Source organism: Lytechinus variegatus, chromosome 1 (genome assembly GCF_018143015.1).
Source record: "Lytechinus variegatus isolate NC3 chromosome 1, Lvar_3.0, whole genome shotgun sequence".
Taxonomy (NCBI): Eukaryota; Metazoa; Echinodermata; class Echinoidea; order Temnopleuroida; family Toxopneustidae; genus Lytechinus; species Lytechinus variegatus.
The window spans coordinates 80,637,518-80,663,592 of NC_054740.1; the positions used below are offsets into that span (position 1 = coordinate 80,637,518).

The following is a 26,075-nucleotide window of genomic DNA, read 5'->3' on the forward strand; positions in this document are numbered from 1 at the left end:
ATCTTTCTATCTTTAATGTTATCATTTTTCTCTTCGTCTTACAGTTTGCTTTATTATTTTTCTCATATGAAGTTTAACATAATATTCTATGTTATTCATCACGCGTTTATGTATGGGATATGGGTAAATACGCGTGATCTTCTTGTAACTATAATTATTTTATTACTATTGTATTTATGTCATCCCCCTTATTATTCAAATTTTCTGTTCAGTTGATAATAACGCACCTGTGCAGGCTTTCTCGTCGTCTCCACTCGGGCAGTCTTCTTTTCCATCACAAACGAAATAGTCATTTTCGTCGAACCCTTGGCAAAGATCTACAGAACATCAATGATGATAGAAATGATAACACATAAAACATAGAGTGCTTAATATAAATCAGCTTAACAAAATGAATATCCAAAGTTTATTTTTCGAAATAGATATCTGGAATAGAAATAATCCTGAAATCTATTTTGCCCAAGATGACTGTAGGCCCGGCAGCCACTCCGGTGTGCCGAATCGACGTTGCTGCGTCCCTTAAAGGGGAAGTTCACCCTGAAGAAAACTTTGTTGCAAAAATAGCAGAAAAAATAGTAAAAAAATTTGGTGAAGGTTTGAGGAAAATCCGTTAAAGAGTAAGAAAGTTATTAGAGCTCAAAGTTTTGGATTTGTGACGTCATAAACGAGCAGCTGCCCCATGTGTTATGTAATATAATGCATGAATTTCAAATTTTGCATGGTTTCTGATGACTTAATTTTGTTTTCTATTCATGATTGGGTGTTAAAATGATTTGTCTATTGATATACAAAAGGTACAGTGAAAACCATTTTCAATTTTCTTAGAAAATTTCATTGATTTTTTACCATTCGCTATGTAGGAATGCTGCTCGCATATGACGTCACAAATCAAATAATTGAAATTCTAATAACTTTTTAATTACTTGATGAATTTTTCTCAAACCTTCGGCAATATTTTTTATTATTTTTTCTGCTATTTTTACAATAAAGTTTTTGTCAGGGTGAACTTCCCCTTTAAATCGTTGGAAGGTGAACAGGGTATCAGCAACTCCCATCTCTTAACGTATTTTGGTTTGACGTGGCCGGGGCTTAAAATCCCGACCTACCGGTTGTGACACGGAAGCTCTACCAACTGAGCTAACACACCGATTGATATCTCTCGCATATTAATATCTAAGCGCTTCTCAGAAAATTAAATAGATAATGTGGTCATCACCTTAATAATCATCAAGATCACAATCGTGGTCAATACGGTATATCGGCCTGAGGATATTTCTTCAGTGAGCTATAGTCATGATAAAGTGAAAGTAAGTATTTTACCTAATCCAGTTTCGGTACAGTTCTGCTCATCGGCGTTGCCCTTACAATCTCGGATACCGTTGCAAATGAGAATATTCGGGATGCATTCTCTATCCGGGCATCGGAAAAATCCCTCCTCGCATGCTAAATTATTTACAATATGAAAGGAAAATGCAACTGTTTGAAAATTTAGACTATAAAAAGATTTTAAACATGTTTACCTTTGTATGATATATTATGGTACCCTCAGCAAACCAATCTGACTATTACATTTTCATGTTTATAGCCCTCTGTTATACTGCTTTAAGTTTGTAATAGCAAAACCATTTTTCCTATAATAATTATTTAAACTTAAATAAACTAGTCATATTGCAATAACACCATAATCCTATAAGATCAGGCTAGTCTGATGCCCAGAAAACGTTGGGGGTGGGCAAGGCCCCTGCCATGAACACTGATGAAGGATTATTGTATTGTTACTGGGGTGGTGAGAATAAGTCAGAGCACCGCTATTGACAATAAGACAATCTGCCACGGTTAGGTCGTGGGGGAGGGGGGCTCGTCATCTCAGGCTTCAAAATAGCCCAGTATTTTTATGGTTGAACTACAGCGTAACATGTAACACCAGTGACTAATATTGGTGATGTAACTTCAATAGAGCTAGGTGTAACTTAACATCAAACATTACTGTAAAAAATGAAGTGCTAATTTAGCACTCCCAGTGCTTGTATAGTATATAGTGACTGCACTCCGAGTGCTGATTTTCTAGTTCAAATTTGAACTAGTCTAGGAAATACATATGATAGAAAGTCATTAACTTACGTTCGGGCTGTTGTTCCGCGCAGTCAGGTTCATCTTCGCCTTCGAGACAATCCTCGACTCCGTCACAAATCCAGTCAGCAGGAATGCATTCACCATTATTACACCGAAACTCACATTCTAAATAAGACGAAAAGGAAAAAAGGAGTTTCGATCTGTGCAATATTCTTAGTTATTCGCAGGTCAACATAATATTTATTGTTATCATTATTGATTTCAAATACAAAACAGCTAGCTCCATTGTATTCTGATGGGATGGGTTAACTTAATCAATCTAACAATGAGTTATTACGGTCGAAGGTAACAAAAATGAAATGCAGTTGTTGCAGTATATGCCACATCAGTGCTAACATAGTTCTGTGACATCTGTCCAATCAAATGATTTTCTTATTATGACGAATGGTCAATATATTGTAACAAAAGCCCGATAACATCCTGTTCATAGAGAGAGCATTGAAAAAAGTATTATCGTCTCTAACAAAGCATGTTTCCATCTATAAAATGCACGTAGGCCTGCAATAGTCGGATAGGAATATTTTGTCATAGACGATTCAGCAGAAACAATTACCTTAATGTGCCTGACGCATTTTCTGTCAGCGGCTTCAAAAATTTACCACAGAGAATGAGATTAAATACCAATTAGTATGCCTAAACTCATTTGTTACTAATATACCAAGGTCACATTTACTCTACGGCGGCCGTACGGCGAGTCGCAAACAGCCGTTTTATTCATTTTTGTACAAACCACCTCTATGTAGCTCGTACATAAAATGTGAAAACGGCTGTTTTCGACTGGCCGTACGGCCGCCGTAGAGCAAATGTGACCAAGGTATTAGGGAGAGGAAATCTACCTTCTTTTCATTTCAATTCCCCTTTTTATGAATGAAAGAAAAACATACAATGGGTAATCTGGAAACGCGGTGTTGAATACTACGTGCGAAAATACCGAGTTACGCAACTTATGTTAAGTACTTTACAAGAAAAGGAAAGAAGACGGAATATAAATAGACATTTTGCTATCTGGTATAAAGTACAGACCGATTCCAATTGGGTGTTGTTTTGTGGTTATTTCGAGACGGAAGACTTGAAGCATGCTAAACAACAGGAGATTAAATGCTTTGACATAGCAACACATCTGATGCATTGCATACCCCCATGCTGAAAAGGCTTTCCTTACTTTTTTGGACACCCTCTCGTTAATGCCGCCATGGAAATCGGATTCATCTGTAATTCACGAGAGCGCGCCAAAATTACAGAAGAGAATGGAATGCAAAGATGTTCCGTGAACTTTCGAGGGAAGATAGCACAACTAGACTCTATGTTTCTCGACATCGCCATGTTTTGGCGAGGAAAAATGACACTGATAGTTACAATTCTTGAGAAAAATCCCAACACCCATCCATACCTTCGTCATCATGGCAAAATGCTTCATCTGATCCATTGATACACTGAGGAATCATGTCACATACCAAGGCTGAACGAAGACACTTGCCATCACCACAGGTAAACTCATCATCTGAACATATGGCAGGAGGGGCTAACAAATGAAAATCAACAGCGGTTTTATTATCATGATTGGTTTGCAACTGAACTCGAAACTGTATATCTATAACTTTTGTTTCATACATTACCGGTATTAAAATTGTTGGAGCAATTTAACAAAATACGAGTCAGTCCGACACCTTTATGTGGGACGACTTTGAAATTATCTCAGTTTTGTTTAATAAATCATTTGAAAGATCGTGGTCAGATGAAAAAGCTGCAAATATTACATTCTTTCAATCGCTAAAGACAGATAGTTCTGTGGGGCCGACTATACAGTGCGTATCAAAAAAAAAGTTTACACTTTGAAAAAGTGTGGGTAATATTTTCACATTATAATCTTGGGTTTGGGTCTCATCTATACAATGGTAGTAAAAGTTTTGACAGAATGTTACAGTTGAGTGAGCACTGTCCATTTTTGTAAAGCTCGCAGAAATCTGTTTGCGCAGAAATGCTCGTTTTCAAGGGGAAGGGGCGAAATCAAACTTACCCTGCGAAACATTTCTCATACATTTCCCTGGCACTTTTAGTCAATTGAAAGAAAACGGATAAATTCAAGCATTTTGTAACAATTTTGCCACCCAAATTGAAATTCAAACAGCTATTAAGCACAACCTATACCCTTTTCCTGCCAGCTGGATCTGAGGACACAACTGAATCTGATCAAAAGTTTATATCCGACATCTCCAGCATTTTTCACTTAGTTTTTATCATTTGAAGTGGGTTTACATTTCATTTTTCATTTAAATACTTGTTTCTCCACACTTTTCCTAAGCTTGACAGTAATGAAAGAAATGAAAATTTAAACCTAAGCCATCTGATGTAATCACAATTCAGTGTAAAGCAAATATCGTCACGATGGCCTCGGTGTGTGGGGGAGTGGTGTGGCCGTGTGGGGCGCAATGCACTCTTCGAAGTGTTTTTGGCAAGGAAGCAAGTTAAAGAGGTAAAAGATATCTTCAAATCAATTTCACTATCTAAATTCCACGTGTTCTTCATATTAAGGTTTACTTTTATTCGCATAACTATCTCAAAGTTCTGCTCAAATCATTTTTCACTAACTTTTCAAATGTAAGTGGTGCTCACTCAAGCGGAAATATTTTTCGACAGTTATATCGTCATTTGGTTAAATGGATCTGTACCAATGTTACAATATGGAAAAATCTTCAGGATATTACAAACGTATGATTTTATAGGATTTTTTTTTCTATGTGTAACCTTTTTTTGATACGCATTGTAGTGAACGACTAAACCCACATGTCCGCCGAGATCCACCACTGATTTCTAAACAAATCTCCTCCGGTTTGTTACTTCCTTTTCTTTCTTAGCTTAGTCGCACATTTGTTCTTGTCAAATTGCTATTTTTATGAAATTCAGTCACTGATTTTCTTTCTGAATGTTTGCATGAAAAGTTTGTTAATATTTGACTTTTAATGTCTGTTTGTATTTTGTTGACGGAATATATTATCTAAGTCTATCACTCTCTTTGATGACATTCTTGAAATGGCGGTTCTTGACTTGGTGAAAATTCTGAAGCCTGAAATATGTACGAAGACAAGGGGTTGAGGTTTGGATACGGTGCACGTTTTGACAAACATAGGAGCGAGGGATTCGAGCGAGCTAAGTAGCAACCAATTATATTAAAATAAGACGATTTGTCATAAATTTGAATATCAGAAAGTAAATTTTGCGAGATATTAACGGAAATTAAATGGAAGCTATAATGTTGAAAAACAGGACAAAACATAGCGCAATAATAATAATAATGATGATAATAATAATAATAACAACAACAACAGTAATACATTCAATGATAAGAATGATTACAATACTAATTGAAGAATGACTTGCTGTCAGTATCTTTTCATAAAGCTGTTCGTAAGTAAATAGCAACTTCAAGAACGACTGGTGGTCCTTTCTTGTGGTAAATCATATTCATCATTAAATGTTCATTGGTGATTAATGATTATCGCGTAAGAAAGGATCACCAGTCGTTCTTAAACTCGCTCTTAACTTACGAACAACTTTATGAAACGGCCCCCATGGTGAGTTTTTTTTGTGAGTGCCATTGTGGATCGATTCCGTGCTGACACTTTTGATGGGCAAGAGGGGCGGGGTAGCCTCGCTAATTCGCTAGTGTCCAGTACTTACGGCAATCGCGTTCATCGTCTCCTCCAAAACAGTCTTCTTCACCATTGCATACAAGGTCTTTGGATAGGCACTGGAACGAGGCACATTGGAATAGTCTTCCTGGGCACTCTGCAGCAAACAAAAAAAAACAAGAAAGATATATTTAAAATGTTGTTTTAGATAAGTTTTTGGATTGCGAATCAAGAAATCTTGATTTATATGCGTTAAGCAATTAGCCAAACACCAGGCCAAACCATAAATCTCATTTTAGGTGTGGCTGGGTATGCCTATTTACGGGAAGGATTTTGCTTCAATTTGTCATTGGTTGAAAATATTGCTCGACCAGCTTATTCATTTGTTTGTTTATTACAAAATATTCATACGGGTACAAAGACCAGCATAATAGTGGATAGGGGGCGCTATATGATATGGTCATCTACTGACAATTATTATGTCATGTGACTGGCAGTGGTAGTGTTATTATTGCCATTGTTTGCTTGCCACCATTGTCGGCAAATTATGTGCAGCAGCATATTGGAGATGGTCCCCCACGCCATTTAGATGAACCAACATCTCAGGAAGACACCGTCTATGCTTAATTGTCACTCATCTAATATTAGTACTTTCATGAATATTGAGGCATTCTTTATTTCAGGGCGCATGAAAAAGCCGTGGAGCTTTAAGTCATCTCAGAAAGACCAAATAATGACACGCTGGTTTTGGATAGGAGACGCAGCTCTTGGAAGAAAATATTGATATTAGACTGTATGCTAAAAGTTAACTTAACTCCATATATATATAACATCCTACCTTTGCGCATGCGTACTTACTAGGGCAATTTTGTTCATCAGATTTATCTGCACAGGTGTCGTTACCATCACACCTATCCCAGTAAGGAATGCAGCTACCATCACCGCATTGAAACTGCCAACTCTCACATTCTGAAAACACAAAGTAGAACAACAACAAAAGTAATGCACGAAATGAACGACTTTGGCTTTAATTGATGATTTTCTACAACAGGTCTTAAAAATCTTCCTTTCGTTACGGACCTACACTCGTGGTGCTTACTTAATTATAAGTAATATAAGTAAAGTGACGCCATTATTCTTTTGTGAACTACACACACTTTTATACTAGTAGTTACATCTTAATCTTATCTAATCTTTTTAATTTGTCTACTGAGTCTCACTTTGTAGTCAGAAGATCAATATTCCATTGGTTTATTGAGTCAGATATCTTTGTTAGCTTCAACGCTTGATTTAATCAATTTGGTATAGATGCGTGATTATCATCGATTTATTGTTGGTGTTCTACTTGTGATTTGCCCGTAAACAAGGTCAATGAAATATATCGTATTCCGAAAGCCACTGTAAAGCTTTGATAAAACCAATTGGTCAGAGTCATCTAAAATTCAAATAGTACAAAAGTGCATGAATTCATTTTCCTATTAAGCCATTAGAATTCTAAATCGACTATTTAAAGGGTTAGAATTCAAATTTTGCCATCTAGACAACTCTCTCCGTAATATTTGAATTTTTATTCAAAATATCAATTTGAGGACAAATTTACTAATTAGATATTACAGTGCTACAGACAAATATATATGAATTTTCACCCAATTTTTCATATAAACGTAGATATTCTATTTTGACCGGGCGCCCGATCAAAATAATTGTTGATGTTAAATCGGCACATCATTCTACTAAAACACATGTTTAGTTCAAACCCTTCATAATATGATAACCGTTTTAGGGCACACACATTCATATAATCAAGTAATGAATTGGGATACTGATGGGGGTTTACCAAAACTAAAAATAAGCTTTAAGAATAAAATTTCTTCATTTAAGAATAATAATATTAAAAAAATATTTTTTGAGCAATTTCTGAGCAGTCCTATATAAAATCCTGGGCCCGTTGCAATTTTTTTTTCAATCAAACTCAACTTAAAAAAAACCCAAACAAACAAACATGATTTTCAACCAATCAAAGGCGCTCATTCAGGACTTTAATACGCTTGATATTTTGAGTCGTAATCAAACGCAACTCCTTTCTGCACAGGGTCCCATAACCAATATTTGGCCAGCTTGGGACAATTGGTATGCAGATGAAAGAGCTCTAAGAACGATTTTTAACAGGGGAAGGGTTTTGAAGGATAAAGCTCACTCCAAAATGAAGGTAACATAGCTCAGGGGAAGAAAATGATAAGCAGCCCCCGTAAAAAAAGGTTTTCCTCCAAAATTAATGTGATTTCTACATTTTGGCATACCTAGCTGATTGTGAATAACACACGCTGCACCCCATGAAAGAAAACAAAACCTAAAACTTACGACAGTTCATCTCGTCTTCCCCTCCAGGGCAGTGTGGAAACCCGTCACAAACATTATGTTTATAGATACAGGTTCCATCCGGGCATTCCCATTGATCTTCACTATCACAGGCTATGGAGGTTAAGAGGTTGAGAGACGAAGAGATTGAGAGAGACAGAGGGGGGGGGGGGGGGGTTGAATGGTCAAAAACAATTAGAATCTGCAGGTGATTAAAACTTCACTACATTTGATGTCGAATGTCAATGAACGTGTGACCACATAGCATGGTTTATTTTATACTGTCTGCATGCTCCTGAAAATAGCAGTTTATGTTTCAAAATAGAGAAGTTGAACTGAGACAATTGAAACGAAGTATTTGGGTTCAGTATGTCGTTGGATAAAATAATAGTAGAGTAGTAATTTATAAATGGAAAAGATAATCAGATTCTTGAATATGTATAATAGGTATCAACTAATGAGTCTGTTAGTAGAAATGTGCATAATTTTGCACAAAACAAACATCGGAATATTAATACAAAAACAGTAGAAGGGAAAGAAAGGGGATAACAAGCATTAAAAAATACAAACTACTTCGTGTTTATATTCGTTTAGATGTTATTAACAAATTGATATTTGAACCCAATTGAACCTTTCATCTCGTCACTTTAATTCAATTCTTTTGAAGAATACAGAAAGAGTTGTAATAAAAAACGAAATCATATAAACTTGACTTTCAGAAGCATATCATGGCTTTTCGTAGATTTGCATTGGTAATTTTATTTCTGCATCTTGATAGGCAAAATGCAGAGATGGGATAAGGAAAAAGTGGAAAACAACTTACAGCAATTTTGCCGTTCGTCTGCATAATCACCACAGTCGTTAAATCCATCACACATGAATACTTCTGTAATGTTCTTTCCATTCGGACAAGTAAAGACTGTAAAAAAATTTTTTTTATAAATTCAAACACTGTTATTTCTAATATAAATCAGTTACTCTTGTAAAAATATCTATTATTTGTCTTACGCTCATATCATGCGTTATCAAGGATAAAATGATAAAATCATTTGTGTGAGTAGGCCTATCCATGATAATGTATCAGGCCAGCTGGTAGATGGTAAGATTTTTTTGGATCGATTTATACTCCTCATTGAATGATTGGTTGAGAACCTATACATCACATGACCATGCAATAATTTTTGCCTAACACACGGTTTGACATATGACGTATCTGAAATGACCGGTGGTAGCAAAGAGTCATTAATTCCTAATCCAGCGTCATATCATCTATGAAATGATAAAACCTGTTTAAACAGCAAATCATTGACACATATTTTGTTAGTGTATTGATGAAATTACCCATAACCGTTAAAAATACTCTTGACAAATCTCACAGGTGCTACAAACTTATCGTGTGTGAGCAGTAACATGCCGCATGCTCTCATTTAGGAGTATCATTCATGTATTATTTACCACAGTATGCCTCATCGTCTGAACATCCCTGAGGACCATTGCAGATATACTGACGAGAGAGACAGCGACCGTCTGAACACTTGTAGTACGATAGGGGAGGGTAGCAGGCTAGAAATGGTTGGAAGAAATTGAAAAGTACGATCTAATAGCCGAAAATAAGCAATTATGTGTCAAATGATTCATTGCAGGTTCTATATAAAAGGCCGTGTCCATCACATCTGCAGAATAAAGAAATAAAAAAGTATATATGTATCACTCTGAAACTTTCCCAAATAATACATAATGTAGGTTTAAAGCGGAATGTGACATCATCTCATTTCCTTGCTTACAACCCGTCTTGCGAAGCTAGGGGAGACTTTCAAGTTACATCGCGTTCCCTATACTTTTCAATCTTATACTGAAATGGCTAGTTTATCATTCACAATTTGTTCAAATCTATTTATTGTTGAGTTAGACTTGGCACTTTGAGTTTTGAGTTTGCCCAAAATGCACGTATCCTTGCATTTCCCCCTCAATTACACAATGAGAAATGAAACTACTGCTTTTTTTTAAATGAATCCTCTGACAAATAATGCATTAATACTGTTTGAGAACTCTGCTACACCGGCATTAGTTACACAATGTGTTGCACATCGTGTTTCTAGCGTGTAACACAATGTTAAATCATCTTCACACTAAAATACAAGCATGAACCACATCTTCACGCAGTTCACTATATAAATTCACTGTGAACACTCACACCGTCGGTTTCCAGAGTGTGAAACTATATTCACAATTTTTAATTCGAGTACTTTCATTTTAAATAATAATAGTGAGAATTACATATACACGATAATGTGTAAACACTGTGGGTAGTCTATTGAGCAAACACACTGTGAACACACACAGTGGCACGGTGTATTACCGGCAGGCATGACTACCCACAGATCGGTCGGTGTTAAGTATGCTGAAAGACGGGCCTACCTACCACAGCCTATCTCATCCGTGCCACTAGGGCACTTTAAGTGGCCATCACATTGCTCTTCCTCTGAGTAACACTCCAAGGCGTATCGACAAGGTTCCGTATTTGGTGGACATTCGAAGTCAACTGAAAACAAAATAAGAGGACGTGGGGAGGGTGTGTAAGCGGGTGTGTGTGTGTGTGTGATGGGTGTCATAAGATGTGTGCTTACCTTTAAATTCACGATCGGTCAAAGTAAATATTATCAGGAAAAAGACAATTTCCTTTTCAAAACATTTCATTCATTAATAAAGCCGTTTAAACGATGAAAGAAGGGTACATGAAGACATAATTATCATAGAGCTCGAGATAGATAGATCTACGGTAGATATGTACAGAGTGAGTCAGAAAAAAAGGCCATGAATTGTCTTGTCTGAAATGCGGACATTTGATTATTAATTCATTAATATATCCTGACATAGTTAATCTCCCCTCATATTTTGGTACCATTTTCTTTGCATCTTGACGAGACATTTCCTATGTATCATCTGTACTTTATTATTTCAAAAATGTGCTGTAACACGAATACAGGAATTTAACGATTTTTTCCAGCCTGTACAAGATTACTTGCAACCTTTCTTGTATTTGTATTTCTGTTTAAAAGGAAAAGGAAAGGCGGTATACAGACGAAATAAGAGGAAATATACAAGCTACAGTTCACCATTGAGGTACGTATAAGTAAGTTTGACACGGGGGGGGGGGGGCACTTGCATTGACGAGTGGATACCATGCGCGACCCAACACGTAAGAAGGATGTCTTTTTCAAGATATGGCACATTACGTACGTAACGTAATTAGGGTGTGAAAAAGAATAAAATATTGAACAAAGTGTATCTAATTCGTTAGGAAAGCTACGTGTTTAGGGTCAAATTTGCGAGGGTATAACAAAGACTAATTTTTTTTTATAAATAAAGGATGTACTTTCAACACTATGTGTTAGAGTCCGATTTGCGCGAGGTGTGGGAGGTGTTCCGTACTAAACCCAATGATGTAGGTTAAGGTAAAACCGACGACCGAAGTCCGTGACATATAACAATTAAAATATCGCTGTACTTGTTTAGGGGTTCAATTCAGAGAATACATGCCAAAGGTATTGATTTGTTTCCAATACTTTTTAAGGGTAGAGTTTCACATGCCATTACTTGTTAAGGGGTGCATTTTCAGAAAATGGAAATTACTTGGGTGCTTTTAAAGACCCCATGGTCGCGCGCATGGTATCCATTCATCAATGGAAGCCCCCCCCCCCCGGTTTGACACACAACAACTATTTACCCATTTCATTCTTGACCACAGTCATTGTCGCCTCAAAAACACCATAATTAACTTCAGCAAAGCTCCATGAACGTAACCATAATCCTGGTCCGGCACTCATTACGTCGGGAGGAAAGTCGTAGCCAGTAAATCGGGCAATAAACGTTCCAACGACATCGGGCTCGGTCTCGCTTCCGAGATAGAGGTACTCCACCTCTGCAATTTGAAGAAGAAAATGGTTATATCAGTGGGTTATCAATGAACCAGAAAACTTTAGAGGGCACATCAAACTTTCAAAAATTACCTCAAAACATTTCTGTTCAATTCTTCATAATTTCTTTTAGAATTATTTAAAAACGCCTTGAGCACTCTACAGAGCGGATTTTGCGCGATATAAGTCTAGTTATTATCATGGCATGTTTATCAAAAATTTGAGCAAACGAAGCAATCATGCAAAGATTTTGACCTTTTAAACTTTTGTAAAAAATTGTTTTAATAAGATGTTCTGAAAATAACGTCATACTTTACCCTTTTCCTTTCCCCAATTGCTTTTGGTCGGGGATCTTTTGGCCATGGTCTTCCAAGTTCTTAATCCTTCTGTGCGCCAAAGGGTTATTTTAAATCTATTTCCAATGATTATTTTAAAGGCAGTCCATGAACACGACTCTATCACAAATTCCCTTGCTATACTTGCAAAATACGCATGTTATTCATTCAATATTCCTTTCCGTAATTTTGGCAATTTCGCAATACGGATAATGATCTTACATTAAACACTATACGCACTCTCACACACGCTCATACAGACCCACATTTTTATCTCCTGAACAAAAAGATTTTGAACATACGCGCCGACACACACACCCACCCACCAACTCTCCTCCACACACCCTCGCACATTCATTAACAACGTCTCCCGCTACTCACTAATACAACTTAAGAATTAAGACTTTCTAAAGTTCTTACCGTCTTCCAATTTGAATTCAGAAAATGATATTCTAATCCTGCATCCCTCCGGTGCTATGAACACACGACTTATCCCGTTTGGAAGCTCCACCTCCTCTGGGTAGCAAGGCGATGTAACATTTATGACGTCACCTTCTTGAAGGTAAATATACTCTGCATAGAAACGAAATATGTATATATATTTATTAAATTAGTTTGATATTTTTCGATTTTCTCCAACTTGCGGTTGCTTCCATGACAGAATAACCCTAAAGAATTAAAACCCGACCCTCTGATCAAATCTATGACCAAATATTAAATCATGGATGCTTTATATCAGGATGTATAAAAATGTTAATCATGACAAACTTAGATACTGGATCTGGGGGCCGTTTCATAAAGATGTTCGTAAGTTAAGAGCGACTTTAAGAACGACTGGTGAACCTTTTCTTATGCGCTTAACCATCGCCATTGTATATACCATTTACCACAAGAAAGGATCACCAGTCGTTCTTAAAGTCGCTCTTAACTTACGAACAGCTTTATGAAACACCCACCTGGGCGGTTAATTACAACACTTGCTATGATAACGACATTACATTGGCCGTTACAAATTACTGAATACATGACAATTGATATCCGCTATTCATTCTTCAGTTTTTTCTTCCAGATCCAATCCGATCTCTCATACACATACACACTCCCATTTACTTCCACACACGTTCACTTTTTTTTTTTTAATAATATTTTATTTTCTTCCTCTTTCAAAACAATAAGTTGACAATCACAATTCATATAAATAAAGATTCTTTGCATGTATACAATCAATTAACAAACAAATAAATATATCAATATCAATTAAATTACAAAAATTTTAAAAATGATTACAAATGAAATCAAACCGCCATATTTCTCTTTTATCATGTCTATAACAATATGAAACTTTTTTTTGTAAGAGAAAAAAAAATTACCTCAATATCATGTTAATATCAAAATTATGTCAAATCAAATAAGAAACTCTACAAGCCTTCAAGAGGAAGATTACACACACACACACCCACACACCCTCGTACAAACGCTACGTAGACGTTTTATTATTATAAGTCAATGTCATCATCATAGTCTATAATCTCACCATCTTCTGTTGGAAGTCTGCAGCTTGGAATATCTGAAAAGAAAATTGAAAAGAACAAATACTTGATGGAAGGAAAAATTAGTATCACATCAGTACTGACTTACCGTGTTCAACCGGTCTTTCATTCATATCTAGAGTCTAGCTTCATAAAGTTCATTTTGTCAAATTACATAAGTGGGTTGAATAAATTCTCATATATATATATATATATACATATGCATGTATGTACCTTACCTTTGATTTCGTTGTTTTGTTGTATCGAAACTAGAAATGGAAAATGGAAGAAAAAAGAAGAAAAAGAATAAGCTATTGTATTGCACATAGAGCATTATACATCTTATGAAATATTTACGCTTTTAAGAGTACCATGAGAGTTGTTTTGATAAGGTAGTCACCAAATTCCATTTACCATCCCTCATTTATATCATCATTATCCTCATCACTACCACCACCATATTTTCAACCATCACGATTACCACTTTAACATTATAACCGCCATCGTAGTCATCATCTGATCGTAATCCCTACAGCTAACATAAACGTCATTATAACAATCATCACCGTCATCATCATGAACATCTTCATCGTGATCATTATCATCATCATCAGTGTAATTATTATTATCACTAAAACCCCCATAATCCTACCTTCTTGAATAATGAGTGAGTTTAAATCGACCTCTATTCCTGCTTCGGCCCCTGCCTCTGTCGCGTGTCGATGAATCGTCTGTCAAAGAAGAGCTGATTATAGCTAACTCGCTTCATTGTCTTAATTTTTACATTTGAACAACTTGGAAAGTGAAATAAACACAATTTATCCATTAGAAAACAAGAATTTGCTTACGAGAAAGTAAACAGGGGCCTACAGCTTTACGTCATGTTCATAGGGCATCCTTACTATTAATACATACTTATTTCGAGCTCGTAATCTCTTTATAACTTAAATGTCATTAGATTTCATTATTATTTAATCAGCAGCATTATGATATAAAGAAACTTGAAATGAATTATTGACCTCTGACATACATACATTATAAATATTTACCTATGTGAAAATACATAGAATAGACATTTCTAAGGTTTATTTAATTGTTCAGTGATTTTTTTGTAGATCGTGATATCACGGTCAAGTAATAAAGCGACATCAATTCTAAATAAAAAGTGATAAATGGGGTCATTTTGTGTAATACGTAAAAGTGCATCAACACAATCAAAAAGTTTATTTTTCATTGGGATATAAATCATGTAAATCATCACAATAACAAAAAGCGGGTTTTGAAAGAGACGCAAATAAAGAGCAAGAACAAGAACGGGACGCTATATAGTCCAGTAAGGTCTTTAGAGTTTCGCTTTGAGACCTGCCGCTTAAGCAATCAAACAGAAAAGGGGCTATACAGTGCGTATCAAAAAAAAGTTTACACTTAGAAAAAATTCTGTAAAATCATACATTTGTCATATTCTGAAGATTTTTCCACATTTTATCATTGGTACAGATCCATTTAAGCAAATGACGATATAATTGTCAAAAAATATTTCCGCTTGAGTGAGCACCACTTACTTTTGAAAAGTTATTGAAAATTGATTTGCGCAGAACTTTGAAATAGTTATGCGAATAAATGTAGACCATAATCATGGAGAACACATGGAATTTAGTGGTAAAATTAATTTGAAGATATCTTTTACCCTTTTAAACTTGTTTCCTTACCCGAAACACTTCGAAGAGTGCATTGAGCCCCATCCCACTCCCCCCACACACCGAGGCCATCGTGACGATATTTGCTTTACACTGAGCTGTCATTTACATGAAATGGCTTAGGCTTGATTTTTATTTTGTTAATCATTTTCAAGCTTGGAAAAGTGTGGAGGAACAAGTATTAAATGAAAAATTGAATTTAAACCACTTTAAATGATAAAGACTTAGTGAAAAATGCTGGAGATGTCTGATATAAACTTTTGTTCAGAATCAGTTATGTCCTCAGATCCAGCTGGCACAAAAAGGGTGAAGGCTGTGCTTACTAAGTGTTAAAATTTCAATTTGGGTGGCAAAATTGCTACAAAATGCTTGAATGTATCTGTTTAATTTCAGTTGACTAAAATTGCAAGGGAAATGTATGAGAAACCTTGTGCAGGGTAAGTTTGATTTCGCCCTTTCCCCTTGACAAAGCGTGAAAACGGGCATTTCTGCGCAAACAGATTTCTGCGAGCTTTACAAAAACGGACAGTGCTCACTCAAGTGTAACATTCTGTCAAAACTTTTACTTTCATTGGATAGATGAGACCCAAACCCAAGAGTGTATGTGAAAAAATTACCCACATGTTGTATATTTTTTAATTCCCAGGGTTTTTTCAAAGTGTAAACTTTTTTTGATACGCACTGTATAACTTACCATATTAATGATATGTCTTATATGGTCTTTGGTCTTGATGAGATTATGTGAAGTGAATGGAAGAGCAATGAATTTACGCGGAAGGTCTGTCAGAATTATCCTGAAGATAACAATTACACTACCTGACCTAAAATAAAAAATGATAAAAAGAAATAAAGTGACAATATCACATCACTCTTTTTCCAAAAAAAATCAGAACAACGATTATCAAGTAATCCAAGTGGTGGATTGTGGGCAGAGCGCTCGCCCTAGTGGGTTCGATCCCCAGCCAAGTCATACTAAACATAGGACTTTCTACCTTCTTGCAAGGCCCTCTGCAGTATGTAGATTGCATGGAGAAGGGTAATAGTAATGTTTAATGTTATACAGAGCCAGCTGGTATTTTTTTTCTTATAACTGAAGTAGCTACCTTGGGTAAATAAAACGTTATTCTTATTTAAATCACAACTTTTGTTGCCGAAATCTAAATAGTCGATAAATCGTAAATATATCATTTCAAAGCAGTTCTGAACTTAGAATTTTGCAGGGGACTTCTTCGAGTAGCTGAGGAAAACCCCGCTTTAAATGCTTAGAAGTGTAAAAGGAATGGCATGAGCTTTTATGAAACACCAATATAATCAATGAGAATAGAAAGCACAATGATTTTAACAATCAAACTTTAATATTATTTCATATGGACAGTCACGAAAAAATATGTGTTTGTCGACAAAGAATAAAAATATCCCTTTAACAGCGAACAAGATAATAAGTCACATTGCAATCCTCGGCATTGTCTTGAGATATTCTACATTATTGTGTTATTTTCTAAATATACGTCTACTAATGATATAATTTTTCAAAATATCAAAAATAACTATCGAAGAATTATCTTACCGAAAGCTTTCAATTTGTGTTGAATTGTAACTGCTTGCAAGATCACTGTCCAAAAATATAATATCCATCTGTGGGTACAATCAATGAAAGGATAAGGTACATTGTTTTAATGGCCAATATAAATCGATAAGGATGGGTAATACATGTAATCAGGGGCGGCGCCATGATATTGTTGATAGGTTAGGCAACGCGACCTAATCGTTGTGTCATTTTTCTTAATAGAATGATCAGTTCAGTTTTCAGTTCAGTTCATTTATTTTCCATTAAAAACTCAATTGAAATAAATACATACAAAGTTCACAACTAAAAATCGGAAGGACCCCAAGAAAAGCATAGCTTGCGAGGATGGGGCCCTGTACAATCATTAACAAAACAAAACAGATCTTACATTGTTAAAACGTAAAGCAGATAAAAAAAAAACTGTCTCATACACACACACAATCACACCAACACACACCCATATGCAGAACATTGAGAAGTTAACAAAGAGTAAGAAAGAGAAGGAAGCGATAGAAAAAGAAAAGGAGAGATAGGGAGAAAGAAAGAAAGAAAGAAAGAGGGAAGATAGAGTTCGAGAGGGAGAAAAAATACCCTCTACTCAGAGCACATCAAACGTTTAAACAATAATTGTTTACATAAGTATTTGAATCTCGTTAAAGTTGAAGAATTTTTCACAACATAAGGTAACAAATTCCAATCATGAACACCCTGAAATCTTATTGTATGTTGGGTTAATGAGGTACGTGCAAAAGGAATAAGAAATTTTGATTTGTTTCTGGTAGCATAAGAATGATAAAAAGAATTTGTTTTAAACATATCATTGAATATTGATGGAAGCTCTTTTTTATGAAAATTGAACATAAATATTAAATTGTTTACTGTTACAAGATCAAAAACAGGCAAACATTTTAGGTCACAAAACAAAGGAGTACTTGGTTGTCATGTAGTTAGAATGAGTAATTATACGGATAGCACGTTTTTGAAGAATATGAATTTTGTATAGGTGTGTCTTGTAAGAGTTGCCCCATATCATATTACAATAATTGATATGTGGTAATATAATACTGTTATAAATAGTTAATAAAATATTTTTTGGCAGTGTGTTTCTAAAGTGTGATATAATACCAACTCCCCTTGAGATTTTAGAACAAACATGTGGTGAGACCAATCAAGCGATTCATGAAGTTTGATGCCTAAAAATTCTACAATATTACATTTCTTAAGAATATCATTTTTAATATACACAGGGGAAACCTGACAAGAAACTTTTTTCTGTTTGGAATGAAATATTATGTAATGTGTTTTATCAGCATTTAAAAAGAGTTTGTTACAAATATACCATTCACTTAGTTTCTCTAATTCAATATTTATATTACAAATTAAAATATTTATATCTTTGTGAGATGAAATGACAGCAGTATCATCAGCAAATAATGAAAATTTGAGAATATCTGAAGTATGTGTAATATCATTTATATACAACAAAAATAACAGTGGCCCAAGCACAGATCCTTGTGGAACACCAGTATTTATATATGAAAAATCGGATGCTACACCATCGACCATCACATACTGTTTCCTTTCAAATAAATAACTTCTAAACCATTCAAGAGATACACCTCTTATACCATAATAATACAATTTTTCAAGCAGTATGTGATGGTCGATGGTGTCAAATGCTTTGGAAAGATCCATAAAAACCCCACAGCAAAATTTACCTTCATCAAATTTACGTAATATATCATCTGTAATATTTAATATGCTTAAAGAAGTAGAATGTTTTTTCCGGAAGCCAAATTGTTCTGAAACTAGAAGATTATTTTTGGATAAAAATTTATAAATTCTTTTATACATTATTTTTTCCAGTAATTTTGAAAAAGTAGATAAAAGTGCAATGGGCCTGTAATTTTCTATACAGTTTACTGGACCTTTCTTATATAAAGGATAAAAGGAATAACTTTGGCAGTTTTAAGTTTATTTGGGAATACTCCTGATACAAGAGAGTTATTATATATACAACACAAAGGTTAAAAAAAATGTATACATTTTTTTCAAAACAGAAGTTAATACATCATCTGGGCCTGTTGCTTTAGATGATTTAAGTTCATGGCAAAGATTAATAATTTCATAAGGAGAGGTTGGATTCAGAAACAAAGAGGACATGGAGGGTGTAGTCAAAAAGTCTTTGAATGACTTAGTTGAATTAGGAATTGATGCTGAAATATTTTTAGCCATATTGATAAAAAGAGAGTTGAAAGCTTGTGCTTTATCTTTAGATGAATGGAACGATGAATTTCCACAAAACATTTTTTGTGGTAGCGAATTTTGTTTATTTTTACCAAGTAAATTATTAATTTCTCGCCACGTTTTAACCATGTCCCCCTTGACTGATAAGAATATCATAGAATAATATTTTGCCTTTGAAGCTCTAATTATGGAAGTTAATCTATTCTTATAATCATAATATTTCCTTTTTTTCCTTGTATTCAATGTATTCATCGTACCTTTATACATTCTTTGTTTATGTTTTATTGACCTCAATATACCATTTGTAATCCAAGGTTTCTTGAAATGTGTTTTACTACTGCGTGGTTTTGCAGTACAAACAGGGAAACATTCATCATATAACATACAGAATTTGGAAATGAAAAAGTTGTAACAAATATTCACATCATCGTTACTATAAACTGTCTGCCAATCAACTGTACGAAGTTTCTCCTTAAACATTGCTATTCCTCTTTCATTTACTAATCTATTTTTATGATTCTTATTATCAATCGGTAAGACAAAATTTTCTCTATCTTTACTTACACAGAATATTTGAAAATGATCGGAGAGATCTGAATAAATGAGTCCTTGGTATTTATTTTTTTCAATTGAATTGGTAAAGATGTTGTCTATTAAAGAAGCTTTAGAAGACGAAATACGTGTGGGTTTAGTAATCAAGGGATACATATTAAAAGAAAACATTAAATCTAGAAAATCTGTTGTTTTGGAATGTGTATCATAATTCAGTAAGTCAATGTTGAAGTCTCCCATTGTATAAACATCTCTCCGCTCACTTTCCAATTGTACCAAAATTTCATTCATTTTATCATGGAAACAATTAATATCAGTATTTGGAGGTCTATATACACAGCCAACAATCGGCTTTGTTTTTCCTTGTATTTCAATAAAAACAGTTTCATATTCTGGTGCATTAAAAGAAATGTCAGACCGAAATTGTATAGCTATATAGAGAATTAATTGCTGCCAATTTGCCAATTTCGAAATCGTAGAAAAGGGTGTAAAATTCATCAATAAACTTTGCCAGGTCGTATTTGTACACTAACTTATACTCTAACATTAAACACCTTTTAAACGATATTATGAATTTTGTATGTGTATATTTGATTTATTATTCGTAGAAAAATTCTATAATAGGCAAACGTAGATATCTACTTAAAGATGTTGTTCGTCGATGACGTCACAATTTTGAACTAACCCCGCGAAAATTGCAATCTCCTTCCAGAGACTGCAAACCTGAAGAATCCCAACTTTGAAGAGGTGGTACTTCTGTACTTCATACTGGAAAATCAAATTGGGGTATACATTAAAAGGATTCATTTTGATTGTCCTGTATAATGGTGTTATGTGGTATCAGAGTTTTGGTTTCATTTTCATTTATTTATTACATTAATGTTGATTTAAAAACAGTTTCCGATGTTGCCTGCAGGCCCATGGTTAATGTTTTGGTCTTCTAGGATCTCAAAGCATGTATTTTTCATAAAGTAGTTTATACATTCGGTCTATTGATAAATCTCATTTCTATCTCGAGAAGCAGCGAAGCATCCCTCTGCCCCTGGATTTTTTCCCGCATGTCTGGTCGCATATTGTTTACTCCATATTTCCACATTGCTAGCCCAATCGACCTACAAAATATGGATCTGCTGATGAAATTTGAATAAAAATAGTTTTCGTACAATCCGGTATAATACCGGATTTTACGAGTTTATTCCCTACTTTATGGTTCTCAGAATTATGTAGAAATTTGTTTTATATGTCATTTATTGCCTGCAATCATCAGAGAGCGATTGGCGCCCTCCCACTGTGAATAGGTTTAAGTCATTAAATCAAAAAGTGGCGTACGGCATATGGTTGCCCTCTCATAAATAGTGCAGCATGATCACCATGATGCATGCGATCCAGGGTCTGATATTGTCTGAGGTAGTTTGATTAATCAGCTGTGTCCGCGAGCCCCTGGTAAGATGAAGAAGAAGCAGTGGGAGAAAGATATAGAGCATGGCTATCTTCATACACCGAACCATGGAGGATTGGTGTATACAGACTAACAAAAGACCACTAAAATCTAGCTATGGACCCCTACTGAACAAACTAACGCAATTTGCACTCGACGGATATTGATTAAAGCTGTTCTGAAACTTTTGCGTCAAAATCCCATGGCCGATGAACGTTAAAATGTTAAAACAATAGGCGTGCAGATTCGATCGCTATTTGCTTGATATTAAGATTATAAGCATCGTTAAGGTTAGGAACACATTTCATTTATGATAATGGAGAGTCTTCCGATGTGGCATAATTCACAACGCTTGCTCTTGTTTTTTCTTTAAATGGAAAGGGGTTCTAGGAAACATTGTCGTGATATGAATAAGAAAAAAGATGCCTTGTAAAACCAGTCCTTACATTTTTTTTACTTGCACCATGTACTGTTGCATGTCACCCGTGTGACACACACTCCACCAAGTTCTGAAAAAGATCTTCTAGATTGAAGGAAACAGACGAAACTAACAAGTGGAATGCCTCTGGCCGTCTCACCTGCATCACGCGGTTCAATATAGCAGCAGTGCTGACTTTGAATACTACTCTAACTCGCACAAGATGTTCAGTGATACATGGTTACTCTTATGTCCACTTTTTATGAACTAGACCAATAAACTTACAGAGATATGATGGTTATTCAACAAAAAACCCCAACATGGCCAAAGTTCAATGACCTTACATGACCTTTGACCTTGATCATGTGACCTGAAACTCGAACAGGATATTCAGTGATACCTGATTACTCTTATGTACAAGTTTCATGAATCAGATCCATAAACTTTCAAAGTTATGATGGTAATTCAACAGATACACCCAATTCGGCCAAAGTTCATTGACCTTTGACCTTGTTCATGTGACCTGAAACGCGCACAGGATGTTCAGTGATACTTGATTACTCTAATGTCTAAGTTTAATGAACTAGACCAATAAACTTTCAAAGTTATGATGGTAATTCAACAGATACCCCCGATTCGGCAAAAGTTCATTGACCCTAAATGACCTTTGACCTTAATCATGAGACCTGAAACTTGCACAAAATTTTCAGTGATGCTTGATTACTATTGTGTCCAAGTTTCATGAATCAGATCCATAAACTTTCAAAGTTATGATGGGACTTCAACAGATATCCCCAATTCGGCCAAAGTTCATTGACCCTAAATGACCTTTGACCTTGGTCATGTGACGTGAAACTCATGTAGGATGTTCAGTGATACTTGATCAACCTAATGTCCAAGTTTCATGAATTAGGTCCATATATTTTCTAAGTTATGATGACATTTCAAAAACTTAACCTCAGGTTAAGATTTCGATGTTGATTCCTCCAACATGGTCTAAGTTCATTGACCCTAAATGACCTTTGACCTTGGTCATGTGACATGAAACTCTAATAGGATGTTCAGTAATACTTGATTAACCTTATGGCCAAGTTTTATTAACTAGGTTCATATACTTTCTAAGTTATGAAGTCATTTCAAAAACTTAACCTCAGGTTAAGATTTGATGTTGACGCCGCCGCCGCCGTCGCCGCCGCCGCCGCCGCCGCCGTCGGAAAAGCGGCGCCTATAGTCTCACTTTGCTTCGCAGGTGAGACGAAACTAAAAACGAAGAAAAAAGGAAACCCACATGAACACCCATACTCTCATAAACACAAACGCACACCACACCAACACATACCTTCACAAACACACACACACACACGCACACACATTCCCTCTCTTCCTAACAAGAATAATTCCACCTGTCTGGATGGGACAATATACGTACCATTAATTTGAAGGCAGACTCCAACTCCTCATACTCAACTGAATGGCTCTCATTGAGTTCGGGAGTAAAATTTCTATTGAGAATCCGAAGGGAGCCATGTGCTGAGACACTGACTGTGACAAAAAAGAAACATTGTTTCTGTCGATGTAATAAATCATTCGATTCAATTAGATTTCATTTTCACCATCATATCCTCGTAAAAAAATATCCGGGAACAAAATAAACATATCATCAATTATGACGTGTTTGAGATAATGTTTCTATTCTTCTTAATGTATTGCGATCCGTATATTACATGTATGTCCATCCCTCTGTAATGCTACCAAGCCATACAGAAAGCGCGGGGGGGGGGTCACCTCGAAAGAACGAACTAGTTCGTTTGGTACTTGCAATTTGAAATTTTTACTGTACATTGATAATAATGGCATTAGTTTAGTGGTGATGATGGACAAGGTAGTAGTGGAGAAGAAGAAGAAGAGGAAGGATTAGGAGGAGAAGAAGAAGAAGAGGAAGTAGTAGTAGAAGTAGTAGTAGTAGTAGTACTACAAGTAGTAGTAGTAGTAGTAGTAGTACTACTACTACTACTACTACTACTACTAGTAATACTACTACTACTACTACTACTACTACTACTACTACTACTACTTGTAGTAGTAGTAGTAGTAGTAGTATTAGTAGTAGTAGTAGTAGTAGTAGTAGTAGTATTACTAGTAGTAGTAGTAGTAGTAGTAGTAGTAGTAGTAGTAGTAGTAGTAGTAGAAGTAGTAGTAGTAGTAGTAGTAGTAGTAGTAGTAGTAGTAGTAGTAGTAGTAGTAGTAGTAGTAGTAGTAGTAGTAGTAAAGACACATTCTTTTTACTTGAAATTGACGAAATTTTTGCACTCTGAAAATGCTTTTGATTTCGTACAGAATAAACTCTGAAGAAAAAGTGGCCTCCATCAGTATGAGGAAAATAAAACCAAATAATATTGTTATCAATTATGTATCGCCTATATGTACAAAAAAATGCTTTAGTCATGGAAACCAACTAGTGGTTCCCCCATAAATTCCTATCCACAAATCCCTCTCATTCCCATTCTCCTATTGATGATCGCCCATATTTCATTTACTTTCCAAAAGTTTTAAGTGGAATAACAATCATTACAGTCGATTAATCGGTCGCGGTCTGTGATATCTGTCAATAAAATCTGATCCTCTGTTCTCCCCTGGTGAACAGTAATGTCATTAAATAATATGTAAGCGGGCTGTTTTATTCATATTCTTTTTTCAATTACAATGATAACCGGACGATTAATCTTAGCATTTATTTTGATCAGCATTTTTATTGATTTCCGCACCAATCATCCCATTTTGATGGCATCGCAGAGTCCGTATTTCTATGACAAAAAGAAATATGTGTGTTCGTACCACATAAAGAAAATGTCCGACTCAGAAACAGGAGAAGCTATTTTATGTCAGGTTTGTAGGTAGATAAAGTTCATGCAATGACTGATTTACCCAATTAAATAAAAACAAGTGATTAGAAAAGGGGAGAAAAGACAAGAGTACGAAAGAAAGAGACGGAGGGAGAGATAGAGAAATGATAGTAATAATAATGATAATAACAGTACTAATAACAATGATAATAATAATGATAGGAATAACAATCATTTCCAAAATTCATAAAGCGCTCTATACAAAAGTTTCAAACGCTAAAGAAAAGTACGGTAGGACAAAGAGATGGATAAGACAGAACAATATATATATACATATAAATATATACATGTAGGTGCCGAGTGAATCTCCATACAGCGAATACAAATAACGACACGGGAAGAGAACTAACCACTTAACACGAAAAAAATGAAATGGGTGAATTGTATAACAGTCTTTCGAAGAGATGGAAGAAGTGAATGCAGAAATCCTTACCTATGTCGTTATATTGTGAATCTGATGATCTACCTGAAGTGAGAAAAAGAAAAATGTCAAAATATTAGCCTCAGTTAAAAAAAACTCAGACATTACCTAACAAGGTAGACTTAAAAACTAGATTGGCAATTAAAGCTGACGAACTAAGGGGATTAGGCCCTTAATATGACTAAAATCATGTAATAAGACACTATTTAAAAAAATGTTTAATCCAAATTAATATCTGAGGGATTCCTAATTTGCCATTCGCAAAAATAGATCGTGACTTATATTTTCCATAGTGAAATGGTCATTTCCGATTGAAATCGAAATATTGTGTCAAACAAAATAAACACCTCCACCCCCAAATTATGCCAAGCTCAACGATACTCCTTTCATATATCTCGAGAAGTCCTGTCAAATAATATCTCTCTTCTGTTCATGGTGTGATTTTGATTATTGCTGTGTATATGTATTACTACAAAAGCCGTCGGCACCTGTGATGTCATTATGACGTTCATGGTAATAATTTTGAAAGGTCACCTTTTCAATTTTGAATACACGAACGTGCTTGTGGCTTGATTGTTGGGTGTAATGTTTCGAGTAAATCGAATAAATCCCAAAACATCAACAATTGTTTGATTCAATTAAATATCAGAAGTGCTTATATACAAAAGTTCCATGGGACGAAGCCCTAAATCCCCTTTTCTATAATGTCTGGAAAGAAATATTTTATTATTTTAGTATATAGTTCTAACAACGGAATCTGCAATTAAAAATTTAGATTTTGATTATAGGATTTCACTATTAATTTCATATTGTTCTTTATCCTGCCTGATGTGTTAGTGAAATTAAGCATCACCTTCATTCTAAAGTGTGCAAAACAGAGTTTTTAAATCATTTTAATGTTATGAGTCAGAGTTGAAAAGTTATGGCAGGC

At 35.1% G+C, this 26,075-nt stretch overlaps 1 protein-coding gene across 1 annotated transcript in view; it reads right to left on the reverse strand.

The window, feature by feature from the left end:
* LOC121424760 (atrial natriuretic peptide-converting enzyme-like) overlaps positions 1–26,075 on the reverse strand; it is a 48,982-nt gene that overhangs the window by 8,027 nt on the left and 14,880 nt on the right. The window contains exons 3-21 of the mRNA XM_041620532.1: positions 25,157–25,189; positions 23,250–23,362; positions 17,166–17,233; positions 16,293–16,419; positions 14,554–14,632; positions 14,141–14,170; positions 13,907–13,939; positions 12,793–12,945; positions 11,848–12,042; positions 10,543–10,662; positions 9,576–9,683; positions 8,944–9,039; positions 8,124–8,234; positions 6,621–6,731; positions 5,812–5,919; positions 3,524–3,655; positions 2,122–2,238; positions 1,321–1,443; positions 228–317 (exon numbers count right to left, since the gene is read on the reverse strand). Coding sequence (XP_041476466.1) covers positions 228–317; positions 1,321–1,443; positions 2,122–2,238; positions 3,524–3,655; positions 5,812–5,919; positions 6,621–6,731; positions 8,124–8,234; positions 8,944–9,039; positions 9,576–9,683; positions 10,543–10,662; positions 11,848–12,042; positions 12,793–12,945; positions 13,907–13,939; positions 14,141–14,170; positions 14,554–14,632; positions 16,293–16,419; positions 17,166–17,233; positions 23,250–23,362; positions 25,157–25,189 — 1,947 coding nt within the window. The remainder of the gene's footprint in view (positions 1–227; positions 318–1,320; positions 1,444–2,121; positions 2,239–3,523; positions 3,656–5,811; positions 5,920–6,620; positions 6,732–8,123; positions 8,235–8,943; positions 9,040–9,575; positions 9,684–10,542; positions 10,663–11,847; positions 12,043–12,792; positions 12,946–13,906; positions 13,940–14,140; positions 14,171–14,553; positions 14,633–16,292; positions 16,420–17,165; positions 17,234–23,249; positions 23,363–25,156; positions 25,190–26,075) is intronic.